Below are 14,127 nucleotides of genomic sequence, written 5' to 3' on the forward strand. Positions count from 1 at the left end.
CGTAGTTGTCTTTTTTGTTCTCTCGATTTATGTCTCACACTCCTCAACGCTCAGCAACGAGTGACTCACACGACAGACTCCGCTAAACTTCCCTCTCTGTCAGAGTGTCAATTAAACCGACCGTCTCTCCTGCTACAATTCGGCTGTCCTGACCGTAAGATTTCCTAATACTTACATAATATATGTTATAACAACTACAAATTGGTTAAGGTACATTACATAAAAGTCTATTACAGTTAACAATATTTTCATTTGCTTAAGCCTAACTTTTAGTCACTTTTTCTTTTACCTATGTTTTACCTGAAACCCTTCCACATCCTTAATTAAAAATCGGTCATTTTTGAGAACCTTGTCTATCACATACGGCCCTTTGTGTTTTGGGATTAGAAATTCGTCACCATAATATAATCACCTGCCTTATATCCTGTGGGCGCTACCCTTTTGCTATTATACTGCTGCTCATTGTACTTCTGGCTTTGCTTCTGATGTATTTCCCCATCCTTTCTAATTGTATCCAAATTTCTTGGATCATTCACTATTCCTAACTGCTCTAGTCCTTCTCTTAACTCATCACCAACTTTGCCTCTTTGCTCTACTCCAAAGAGCATTTTGCTCGGTAACTGCTTAATGCTTCTATGAAGTATGTTATTTAAACAATGTTCAACATTCTCAACAATCAAATCCCAATATATACCCTTTTCTGGCTCCGATAATTTAGCAGGCATAGGTCCCAGGGTACGATTCACCCTCTCAATTCGGCCATTAGCTTGAGGGGACCCTGTGGCAATCTTAATAATAATTAACTTTATTCTGAGTGGAATTTACGGGATACAATTTGACAAACTTTGTAAATGCGTCAATCACTACCAAAAGGTGCTTTCTTTTTGATGTAACACTCGGTAAGGGACCTAAGTGGTCAACATGGATAGTATCAAATGGAATCGGACTTTTCGGAATACTATGCAAGGTTCTATTATGTATAGTTCTTGGAACACTATGTAGAATACACGGCAGACAATCTTTTATAAACGACTCAACCTTTGGATTCATTAATGGGAACCAGTACTTTTCTTTCAAATTGTTTACACATTTCTCAACGCCTATAATAACTATAATTAACAATAACTACAATAAATAAATAATAAGTGCAATGCAAAATAAAATAAACTACAATTAATCTAGAGCAAATAACCCCAAGCTCCAAAACACTCTGACATCGGTCTATTCATCTCCGCCCACATTACAAACCACTTACAACAACTTGGTTAAGCAGTCAGAACCATATAAGAACATAGTCCAATCGCGAAATGAACGGCATAAAAATAATAAAGAGAAGTTTCTCGTGACACCTTCTTATTAATTCCCCTTGCATGCGAGCCGGTGCATACAAACACAGTCTTTCCTTAGCATTTCTTTTGTACACTATACCATCTATTAACTCAAATCCAACATCATTGGATTTTTCTAACTTTTCTCTTAGTTTACGGATATCCGGATCTCTTATTTGTTCTGACTGCAATAATAAATCAACATCTTGCGGAGACGCACCCACTACACCAACCAGGTTTGCCGACTCATTTCGATCGAGCTGGTCACTTCTTTCGATTTGGTTACTCAATCTCGGATCAACAGAACTTTCATTTAAAGAGACGCAAGGTTTATTATTAACCAGTTTTAGCCGACTTCTTTCTAAACATAGCTCACACGGTCTGAAACAACTCTTCGCTAAATGAACACACGGGTTTGTCCCGAACGGTCCTAAATAATTCTTCCCTAAAGGAGCACATGGTTCTATTTTACACGGGTTTATCTCACACGGGTATATCTTACACGGGTTTTTCTCAAACGGGTCTATCTTACACGGGTTTTTCTCAAACGGGTCTATCTTACACGGGTTTTTCTCACACGGGTTTTTCTCACACAGGTCTATCTCACACGGTTTTGTCTCAAACGGTTTTATCTCACACGGGTCTATCTCGGTTTTACGCAACTTTCCTCAAAAGTAATATGCGGTTCACAAGGTTCAATTGGGGCATTCTGGTCTCTCTTCACTAATAAATCGCAAGGATCAAAATCACCTTCTACAATATTCTCTAACAACTCGGTTTGCCGACTTAATGCATCTACATGGCCCATGTTTGAACCGGGTCTGTGAGCAATGGTATAATCAAAGTTTTCCAATTCCAACGACCACCGCGCAATGCGGGGATTTATTGATTTTTTACTCAAGGTTTGGACCAATGAATTACAATCGGTAACGATCAAAAATGGTCTGTGTTCTAAATAAACGCGAAATCGGCGCACGGCATATATTATGGCCAAAGTTTCAAGCTCAAAACTGTGATAACGGGACTCGGCGGCTGTCGCCTTTCGGGAATAATAAGAGACTGGATGCATTTTGCCATCAGTCTGTCTTTGCATCAAAGAGGCACCGAAGCCATTTGAACTGGCGTCAGTATGCAACTCAGTTTCGTAGTTAGGGTTAAAGATAGCTAATACGGGCGGACTGGATAAGGCGGATCTTAATGTAAGAAATACATTTTTAGCGGTTTTGTTCATCGGAAATGGACCACCTTGTTTAAGCAACTCAGTTAACGGTTTAGCTATGCTGGAGAAATTCGGAACAAATTTGCGAAAATAAGAGAATAAGCCTAAGCACGAGTGTAACGCTTTGCTGTTAAGTGGTTCTGGGTATTCTAGGCAATCTTCTATCAAAGGCAATGGAAAATTATCCCTCACAGTCTTCTTATTTAAACCTCGATAATCAACGCACATTCGTATATTGCCATCCTTTTTTCGCACTAGGACGATGGCGGACGCATAGGGGGAGTTGCTTGGTCGGATTACATTATTGGCTAACAACTCACTAACCGTTTTAGAAACGATTCCTCTTTCATAATATGATAACCTTCTAGGACTACTATGAAATGGTGTTGTATCTGTCAGACATATTCTCATCATATATTTAGGCAACCCGTAATTAATTGAAAATCGGTCAATGTAATGCTCATGCACAATGTCTCGGCACTCACGCATCGCGCCTAATCCAAATTCACTGCCAACAGTAGTATTCCCGGTATCTGACAGCGTTGCACAAACAGTTTGCAACTCTGTTAGCCATTCTCGAAACGGGGATGCATTCGTGTTTACATTAGGGTTATTACAATTACTATCTAGATCAGTGGTGTTATTACTAATGGTATTATGCTTAGGATATTTAGTAAACAGGGATGCACAGAAGGATTTGTAAACAAAAGCAATGGTACTCTTTAATGATGCAGAATTCTTTTCATACTTTCTTACATTTTCAATCAATGAGAACTTAAGACCTATTTTATTCAAGGCGTCTCTACCAAGAAGTAGTTGCGTCGGCATAATATTATCGGGAATAACTAAAAATTGAATTTCATAATATTTTTTGCAAAACAGAACTAAACATTTGACTGTTCCAAAAGTCAGAATAGAGCCACCGCTCAGTCCATGAAAAGAACTTTTAACTAATTTATCGCAATCTAAATGCGGCATCAACGCTCTACTGGCAAAACTTACTGGGCTTCCGGAATCTAATAGGGCAAAAATATTATTAACATCAGTGCATCCCTCTTTACAAGATATTCTTAAACTTACTAATTGAATAAATGACTTATCATCAATGGTGTCCGGGTCTTCACTAGAGCTCATGGCGGCGATCTGGGTTCGCATTGGACAATTCCGGTACTGATGGCCCACTTTGAAGCACCGATAGCAACTTCCTTTTGGTCTCTCCGGGCGTGGACAGTCAAACATTAAGTGACCAATCTGGCGGCAATTGAAACATCTCTTATCCTTTGCAGCAGGCGTAATGGCCTGCAAACGGTCTGAAGTCTGACGAGCCTGAGGAACGTAGTTTTTGGCTGGTGGCTGAACTGATTGAAAACGCATCATCTTCTCTCGCAATTCATTCAGAGAAGTACAATAATACAAAGGAGCTGACAATCCGGTTCGATCTTGTAGTCCGTCAACAATGTATTTGACCACATCGGTGTCTTCAAAATTGCCCTGCTGAGCAATATTTCGCATAATGATGAAATACTGCAAGAGTGACTCTCCTTTGCCAATTGAGCGCTTCCTCATCTGGTTAGCAATCTCGTAGTTTGTCATTTGTAGGCCAAATACCTTCACAAGGGCATCCTTCAGCTCGCTCCAGGTTGTAGTCTTTTCATATGTCATGTATGCTTTAGCAGATCCCTCCAGCAGTCGGTTGCCCAACGACCAACATTGGGCATCACTCAGTACATACACTCTTGCTGCTTTCTCCAACTCACGAATCCATACGTGAATGGACAGATCACCATCACCAGAGAATTTAGGTACAGTAGTTTCGACATCTTTCAAGTTCATGCGGCAATTATATTCCGGTCCGCCTAAGTTCTCCTCCAGCTCCATAACACGTGTTTTTAGCTCCGCCAGGTTTTTACGTGCTGTATACAATTCGATGCTACTAAGAATCGAAGACAATTCGTCGGTTTCGCTCGCCTGTGCGCTTTCACGAACATGCACGTTCGCGTCTGGTCCTACAGAGGTCTCACGAGACATCGTCGGCGACTGGTTAGCACCCACTTGATCCGGTGTACTTGGCTGCTCAATGTTTCCGACGCCGCGCTGCTCAATAACAACATCCACAAGTTGTCCGGCAAGCACATTTGCAGACACTGCTGGGCTGACTGCCTGCTCTTCGGGTACATCACTCTCTCCAGACTGATTCTGTGCCATGACTTGTTTTACCAATGCTCGCAATTGGTAAATTGACGCTTCTTTGTCGCAAGGTACTTCCTTGGCCGCTAGCAACTCAAACAATGCGGTTTTGTTTAATTTAATAATCTCGGTGTATTTCATGAAAATACGTTCTTTAGGGCAAACCCCACACCTGATTTGTAAACTCTCTACTTTTTAAAGTAATTAATCCCTTGGGATTGATTTTATACTTCCGGATTTTATTTATTTTCAAATTAAGTGCACATGCGGTCTTATTCACTATATTCAAGAGAGTGTGCCCGTACCTCGCCTTAGCGTATTATACCCTTTTAGTGTGCCCAAATTCGGTTATCGGGGAAATTCACTGAGACGAGGAGCGGGCTTATTGAAAATATTCCTAATGTTTACAAAACAAATGCATTTTAACATGCTTTTTACAAGCATATCTTAGTATCTCGCTCACTCAAACATACGATACCTGTTACATTCATTTTGGCGACTTAAATATACCATTTCACCCTATGTATGGTATAATTATGTTATCCCGTTCTACCGGGTGAAAGCTAATTTTTTTACAGACAGTTTCTGAGTGAGGATATTTGAATAAAAAGTACTATATGTTAAAATTTTGAAAAACCTAAACACTACTTACATCTAATAAATCTGACAATCTATTTGCTGATAGACTATCAATCTTTTGTTTAAGTTCTTCTTTATCGTATTGGTCTAAGATGCCGAAAAGATTTTTATGTGCTGTGCCTATTATGTTAATAAGTCCTCGCTTATTTCTCTTTATTATTTTTATGCCGTTCATTTCGCGATTGGACTATGTTCTTATATGGTTCTGACTGCTTAACCAAGTTGTTGTAAGTGGTTTGTAATGTGGGCGGAGATGAATAGACCGATGTCAGAGTGTTTTGGAGCTTGGGGTTATTTGCTCTAGATTAATTGTAGTTTATTTTATTTTGCATTGCACTTATTATTTATTTATTGTAGTTATTGTTAATTATAGTTATTATTTATCGTAGTTGTCTTTTTTGTTCTCTCGATTTATGTCTCACACTCCTCAACGCTCAGCAACGAGTGACTCACACGACAGACTCCGCTAAACTTCCCTCTCTGTCAGAGTGTCAATTAAACCGACCGTCTCTCCTGCTACAATTCGGCCGTCCTGACCGTAAGATTTCCTAATACTTACATAATATATGTTATAACAACTACAAATTGGTTAAGGTACATTACATAAAAGTCTATTACAGTTAACAATATTTTCATTTGCTTAAGCCTAACTTTTAGTCACTTTTTCTTTTACCTATGTTTTACCTGAAACCCTTCCACATCCTTAATTAAAAATCGGTCATTTTTGAGAACCTTGTCTATCACATACGGCCCTTTGTGTTTTGGGATTAGAAATTCGTCACCATAATATAATCACCTGCCTTATATCCTGTGGGCGCTACCCTTTTGCTATTATACTGCTGCTCATTGTACTTCTGGCTTTGCTTCTGATGTATTTCCCCATCCTTTCTAATTGTATCCAAATTTCTTGGATCATTCACTATTCCTAACTGCTCTAGTCCTTCTCTTAACTCATCACCAACTTTGCCTCTTTGCTCTACTCCAAAGAGCATTTTGCTCGGTAACTGCTTAATGCTTCTATGAAGTATGTTATTTAAACAATGTTCAACATTCTCAACAATCAAATCCCAATATATACCCTTTTCTGGCTCCGATAATTTAGCAGGCATAGGTCCCAGGGTACGATTCACCCTCTCAATTCGGCCATTAGCTTGAGGGGACCCTGTGGCAATCTTAATAATAATTAACTTTATTCTGAGTTACAAACATCTCGAACTCTTGTGACGTGAAACAGCTTCCTCTATCCGACACTATGGAAAAGGGTCGACTGTAGGCCCTAAAATAGTCTTTAAGAGCTAACACCGCTTCTTTAGTATTAGTCGTCTTTGTTGGGTATAGTCTGACGAATTTCGTAAAACCATCAATAATAACAAACAAGTGCTTTTTGCTTCTGCCTGATGCTATAGGACCACAATGATCAATGTGAATTAGTTCAAAGCGTCTATTCCCTTTAGGAATACTGTGCAATATTCCTTCCTCTTTTCCCGCTAATGTGCTAATGTGTTTAACATCTTTCTCCTTTATGTTAGGAAACCAATACGCTTTCGAAATGGCATCCATTACTTTATCTCTGCCGATATGACCTAGTTCGTTATGATACTTGAAAAGGATTGACTCTTCCATTTAACTCGGTACACAAAACAACAACCTTTCTTCATTGGTTTTCCTGTAAATTATTCCGTTACCCATTTCAAATAAGTTATCCTCAGCAAATTCCAACTTTCTTTTCACTTCCCGCAACTTTTCGTCCCTGTTCTGGCATATAAAAAGATTGTCTTCAAAACTATTTGTATCTACAACAAGTATGTTCGTACATCTACTAAGCGCATCTACATGTTGCATCTGTTTGACTACCCTGTGCACTACTTCATAATCATAATTCTGTAGCTCAAGAGCCCATCTCGCAATTCTCGGGTTTAATTCAATTCGATTGAGAGTGAGTGTCAGCGTATTACAATCTGTAAGTACTTTAAAATATCTTCCCTGCAAATACACTCTGAACCTGCGGACTGCATATACTATTTCCAAGGTCTCTAATTCGAAACTGTGGTACTTTGATTCTACATCAGACGTCCGTTTTGAGAAATAGAAAACAGGGTGCAGTTTTTTGTCTTCTTTCCTTTGCATTAACATTGCCCCAAAGCCTAACGCGCTTGCATCACAATGCAGCTCTACTTCGTCCTTGTGGTTATATATTGCCAACACCGGCGATTCTACTAATTTATCTTTGAGCAACGAAAAACACTCCAGCTCTTCCTTTCCAAATTTAAACACCCTATCTTCAGTAGGTCATTGCAATTAACGAAAAGTTTCTAATAAAACGACGAAAATAAGAAGCCAATCCCAAGAAACTTCTTACTGTGTGAACATTTGTTGGTATGGGAAAGTTCTTAACTGCATCTACGCCTATGTCATCGGCTCTAAAGCCCTCTTCCGATATGAGAAATCCCAAGTATTTAATGCTTGACTGAATCCTTCTAATCCTTATCCTTCTAAAAACTTCTTTCAGTATATCCAGGTGCTCTTCGGCAGTTCTACTGGCTACCATGATATCGTCTTGATACACTATTACTGTACTATCTCTAATCATATCTGTAAAAATTTTGTTCACAAATCTGTGAAACACTGATGATGAGTTTTTCAGACCCATTGGCATCCTGAGGAACTGAAACTGGCCTAACGGAGTGACGAAAGATGTATATTTAAGTGAGTTTTCCTCCATGAACACGTGAAAATAGCCATCGTTTAGATCCAATTTAGAAAAAAAAAAACGTTTGTCGCCAAGCTTGTCTAATAAATCGTCTATCAGAGTTATAGGGTAGTTATCTTTCTAGGCACCAACACAATGGGTGATGCATACTCCGACTCACTAGGGCGAATGATCTTCTTCTCCAAGTACCCATCTAACATCGCCTGCAATTTTCCCTTCTCAGAATATGACAATCTTCTAGGCGTACATCTGAATGCCTTCGACCCCTCCAAGTTGAGCTTCATCTCACATTTTACATCAGGCAATTCAGGCCTTTGTGCTACCAATATTTAATAATTCAAATTCTATTTCGCATAGAGATTGGTCATCAGTAGTTTCTTTTCATTCTTCACATTTTCTATCAGATCTACCTTTTTCATTGACCAACTCAATAACAGCTTCATTCCTACTTTTCGTAATCATTTTGCTTCTATCTCCATTCTCTGTTTCACTAACAATCTTGCTATCAATTTCATTCACCATTTCGCTAACAATTTCGCTATCATTCCCCTTAACTATTTAGCTAACAATTTCCTCGTCCTCACCTTCGGTTTTACAATTTTTCTTTTTAACTATTTCATCAACTATTCTCTCAAAATTTTTATTTGTAGCTATCTGCAAATCTGTATGGCATGTCTGCAATGACAAGAACTCAAACTCCAACATCTCTCCAACTTCATTTTCGCCTTCTCTCCTTTCAAGTGTAACCATTTTCAAGGCATTTAAGTCTAACTTACTATTACATGCTTTCATAAAATCTCTTCCCAAAATTACTTCATGGCTCAAAGACTCATTATCAACGACTATTAAATGAAAGAATACTTTTATTGAATTTTTGGAAACAAAACACTTGACTTTTCCATCCACAAAAGTGGCACTCTGTCGGGTTTCTTACAGTCCTTGCTAATGTGGCCCTTCGAGTTGCAGTTGTAGCAACGAAAACTTTCTTTGGAACGTCTGCCCGTAGCGGCCACCTTTGTAGTTTCTCTTGCAGCTCGCTGTACCGGTAGCTGAATGCCTGAAAATGCACGGCGTAATGCAATGCACTTAAATCCTTGAATCTGCGCTTGAATGCGGAGTCCCTCCCCCAGGAATCCCTTCAATGGCTTTGTCTACTCGCTCTTCTTCGCTGATGCAGATGGCATCTGACAGCCTGGCCTTCTCATCAATGTAACTGGCGAATCTCTCATTGGCGCTCCAAATTCGAGACTCGAATAGGCGCCTGGCAACGCGCTTCATTTTTTGCTAGGCTTTATTTTCATTTTTAATTCTGAGGAGAAAAGTGTGGAAAAAAAGCTGTAGCCCAGATCTTTGGTTATAAATTATAGCAGGTATGTAGGTTAATTACAATTTTTACCCCGTCGCCATCTTACTCTATATCATAGATTGGAAACCTTGCTTTTTCTGGCCAATATTGCTGATAGCTTTCGTTTGGGAGGATTATTTTCTAGAAAACCGGCGAGTTTTCAAATACCCATTTCTGGTGCCGGAGCACGTGCATCCGAATTTCTGGTTGTCGTTGCCTTCTGGAATTGGCATTCGGACATTGAAAAGACACCGCCAACTAACCACCAGCAGCGCAACAACGTTTCTAAGTTAAGGCTTACGGTGCGGCCAAAGTGCCTCACATTCCGAAAGGTGTCCTAACCTTCGGTGAACCGGATTTTTTGTACTGCAAGGTTTTAAAGGCAGTTGACTACCTAACCTTCTGTCGTTGCTGACCCAGACAAAGCATGTCTTTTATCCAAATTCTGGATACTGATCTTATTTTAAATTTCAAGTCCTAATCAAGTTAAACGAAAAAAAGAGAATGTAAATAAGTCAAATATTGAATTAATTAAAGTCTCGTTAAGGTTATATTAAATAATTCAAGTCGAGAGTAACGTAAAATAGAGTAAATGCAAAAGTAAAGTGAGTAAACGGTGTTTAATGGTGGTCATAAAGCGCGAAGGAGAAATTATCAAATAAACACCCTCCCACAGTGCATCGGTGGAAGGCCTTTCAGCGAATAAACTATGGGGTAAGTGCCTAGTGTATTAAGCGGTATCAATTTGTTGGCACCTTGTGCAACATTTAATTTCTATCTGTCTTTAGCTTAAGCTTTTTCGTCGACTGCTGTGTTAGTTGACGTAAATAAAATAAATAAATCTTTCCATCCGCTTTTCTTTGCATCAGAATCGCCCCAAACCCTAAAGCGCTCTCGTCAGTATGTAATTCTGTCTCGTCGTTCGGATTGTATAAGGCTAATATTGGTGCCTGTAACATTCTAATTCTGTTTTATCAAACTTAAATTTTCTATCTTTTCTAATAAGGTCATAAAGGGGCTTTGCTTTTTTTGATAAATCCTTAACGAATCGTCTAAAATAAGAACATAATCCCAAAAAGCTCTAAACATCTCTTGCTTTCTTTGGAATTGGAAAATCTTTATCTGCTTGCAGACCCTTATCATCTGGCTTAATTCCATCTCCTGATACTAAGTAGCCTTATTTTAACTGCTTGCAGACCCTTATCATCTGGCTTAATTCCATCTCCTGATACTAAGTAGCCTTATTTCAGGTTGGAGAATTTGTCAAGTCTCAGTTCCAATTTATTTGCAACTAGCCGACGAAACACTTCTTTTATTATTTCCAAATGCGATGCACTGTCTTCTGTAGCTATTACTATGTCATCCATATATACTATCGATTTGTCTGTCCTAATCATGTCCGAAAATATCTTCATGTACTTCATGCACTCTTCATGCATATAAACATGAAAAAAGCCATTTTTCAAATCTGAGTGTGCGATAATCAACACACATTCTTAATTCACAATTCTGTTTTCTTACTAACACTATAGACGACGCAAACTCTGGTTCCCTTTTCTTAATATAACCTTTTTCTAAATATTCATCTATCAGATTCTGAACCTGTTGCTTTTCACCGTATGATAACCGTCTCGGTGGATAATGAAATGGCTTAACATTTTCAAAAGAAAGCTTCATTTTCCATTTATTTTCTGGGACCAAAGGCCATTCCGCATTTTTATAAAACTTGGCAAATATATATCGAAACCAATCTTTTAGCTTTTCATCGCAAATCTCATTTGTTATCAAATCATCGCTTTCATTTGTATTAGGATAATCCAACGGCAACACATTAAAACACCGCATAACCTCTTCTTTGTTTTCTAAACTTTCTAACTCATTCTTTACAATCTTATCTTTCAGACAATTATTTATTGGACATTCATTTTCTATCGTTTCATTGTTAAACATTTTATTTAAACCTTGCTTGTACTGACTTACTGAACCCATACTCATAGGACAATCATTCAACAATACTTGTTTATAACTCTCTTTTGATATACAATCATTTTCTGACTTCTCATTAGATAGACGATCATTTTTAACACATTCATTTTTTGTACAATCGTTTGACCACGGTTCAACTGCATACTTGTTTACAACTCTGACTTCTGACTTCTCAGTAGATAAACGATCATTTTTAACACATTCATTTTTTGTACAATCATTTGACCACGGTTCAACTGCATTTTCAATTTCCTTTTCATCAAAAATTTCGCTTATTAAATTAAATTTACATTAATTTAAATTTACATATTTCCATAAAATTTCTTCCCAAAACCACATCATAACTCATTGACTCGTTTGCCACTACATGCATGTCGAATTCCAATTTAATAATTCCTACAATAATGAAACATTTTATTTTTTATAAACTTGTAATTTGCTATTATTTATTCCAACATAGGTCTCTTCATTGAGGGAACATTCATTAAAGTTTTTTGAACAAAAAATTATTGATCATTAATGTAGGAAATGAAGTGTCAGGCAGGCATAATCATTGCAATTGTTTGGTACAGAGTGAGCGAGACAGAACGACACGCAGCGGCCGTACCTATCTGGTCGACTCACTCATGGAGAAATAAAGCAGAAGCGTCGATCGGAAAGCACTCGCAATCGTACTCTCGCCTCGATCACATCGCACACCCAAATTTGTCGCTAAGGCCATTATAATAATAAATAAATATATGTATTCTTAATACAAAGAAACATTGTTAATAAATAATAAAGTTTAAATAAGAAAATCACATCCTTAAATAATATTGAACTAAATAACTAGAATATTCCAATCCTACATTAATTCATTTTCAAAATGCATATTTAAATAAGATAATTTTACAAAACTTATTGCTAAAATTATTTTTAAAATAAATTTTAAAATCTCTTACATAATCGTTCTTAGCCTTCTTCTTGTATTCGGAGCACGTTCCAATACGACGATCTGCACTGCCACAGCCATAACACGACCCACACTTCCGTTTTGGTTTGCGGCACTCACTGGCAAAAAGGCCCAATGCGTTGCAATTGTAACATCGTTGAGCAGCTTTCCATTCCGGGTCGACAGTTTTCTTTCCCACAGCCGAAGTCGTCTTGGTCAGCGTTATCTTCTCAACGCTTGCAACAGCTGATCCGGACTCCGAAAACACTGCATATGTGCCTGACGCCGTAAACTTTTCGCGGGAATACCTTCGATCAGATTATCGATCAGCTCCTCCTCACTGAGTTCTATTTCTGCAGCCAACATAATTTTGTGTTGATAAAATGTGGAAAAATCTTAATTTGCCAACCACTTACGTGCTTTAAACTTCCGGCGTTGCATCATAACATTTTTTTTTATGTGAAAAACGTCTTGAAGTTTGTTTAGCAACCAGTCTATTGGCATCTCTATATGCTTTCCATTGGTGTACAGCCACATTCGCGCATCACTAGTTAATTTCACCATCACTAGCATTCGCAACATTTTGTCATCTAATTTGTTAATGGCAACAATTGACTTTAGTTGCGCAACCCAAATTGTTGCGAAACTTTTCCATCAAACTCTGGCAACAAGTCTTTGACAACATTCAGCATCATGTTGCTACCGCCGTTGTTGCTCTCTTTTTGCGATCTTTTCAACATTTCATTTTGTAATTTCATGAGTTTTATCCTCATTTTTAAATGAGGACAGTTGTACTTCTGCACTGTCGTTTTCGTTCTCTTCTTCCTTATTAACTTGTTATTTGTGACACCCTCAAATGTTTTTCGTTTATTTATTTTTTTGAGGTGTTTTTGTGTTTTTTTTTTCTCTTTTAATCCCACTTCTGAAGTTTGTGGTTACACGATGCTTGCTTCTTCAATGTCAAACTCAGAATGTTCTTTATTGATTCTCTTTTGTTCTTGCTTGCTTATAATTATGTATGTATATATATCATGTGGATCATGTGTATTTTATTGTATCTTATCTATTTCTTATTACACATGTATTGCTTGTGTATTAGTAACTACTACAATACTAACTATATACAATCTATTAAAAGAACTAAATATTATTGCGGAAACTAATAACTTAAGCTCTAACTTAATTTTTCTCCAAAATTTCTAAGGCGCATTGTAGATCGTTTGGGTCTTGTTGCTGATTCCAGACAATTTGCGAAAATTCCAGAACCACCTTCCTGATCAGTTTTCTCATTTTTTTCAGTAGTTGCCTTATGTCAGAGTCACTTGCTATCTCCCTCATCGGTCGACTTTTTTAAGTTTTTGTTGCTCGCCGATACCATGATGTAAACATCATTGCCAAAAATTGAACCAGAAACAGCGTGGTATCGGCGAGCAACAAAAACTTAAAAATTCGGTGTTTCAATTATTTTCTTATGGCTTACTACAAGTCTGTCGTTGACTTCCAAGTCTAGTGTTTGCCGTCTTTGTATTATTTTATGCTGGCTTAGCACTACGAACTGGCTTCAGAAACGATGACCGCTTCTGGTTCTTTTATTGTGTATCGGTGCCTAATCACCGGCTCCTACAGTAATTATAACTTAAGCATAATGTTTAGCTTTAAGTACCGTTAAGGACACTAGCCAAAAGACTTCATGTAATTCCATCCTTACAAATAACGGGCTTGCGGCCCCAAATAAATGAAACGTTGCCTTCGCCTACCTAATGGGAATACTGCCAAAACCAT

General features: G+C 38.0%; 1 protein-coding gene across 1 annotated transcript; it reads right to left on the reverse strand.

Moving 5' to 3' along the window:
• Window positions 1–3,373: 3,373 nt before the first annotated feature.
• LOC137579785 (uncharacterized) lies at window positions 3,374–4,267 on the reverse strand. The gene is made up of 2 exons (XM_068293605.1): window positions 3,628–4,267; window positions 3,374–3,563 (listed from the first exon to the last, which is right to left on the reverse strand). Exons 1-2 carry the CDS (start codon window positions 4,207–4,209, stop codon window positions 3,546–3,548), a joined length of 600 nt encoding a protein of 199 aa, XP_068149706.1. The 5' UTR covers window positions 4,210–4,267; the 3' UTR covers window positions 3,374–3,545.
• Window positions 4,268–14,127: the final 9,860 nt, after the last annotated feature.

The sequence above is a fragment of the Drosophila tropicalis genome, unplaced genomic scaffold (genome assembly GCF_018151085.1).
Source record: "Drosophila tropicalis isolate 14030-0801.00 unplaced genomic scaffold, ASM1815108v1 contig_771, whole genome shotgun sequence".
NCBI classification, from domain to species: Eukaryota; Metazoa; Arthropoda; class Insecta; order Diptera; family Drosophilidae; genus Drosophila; species Drosophila tropicalis.

Coding starts and splice junctions, on each gene's coding strand:
- LOC137579785 (XM_068293605.1), bottom strand. CDS start 4,209: ATGACATATGAAAAGACTACAACCTGGAGCGAGCTGAAGGATGCCCTT.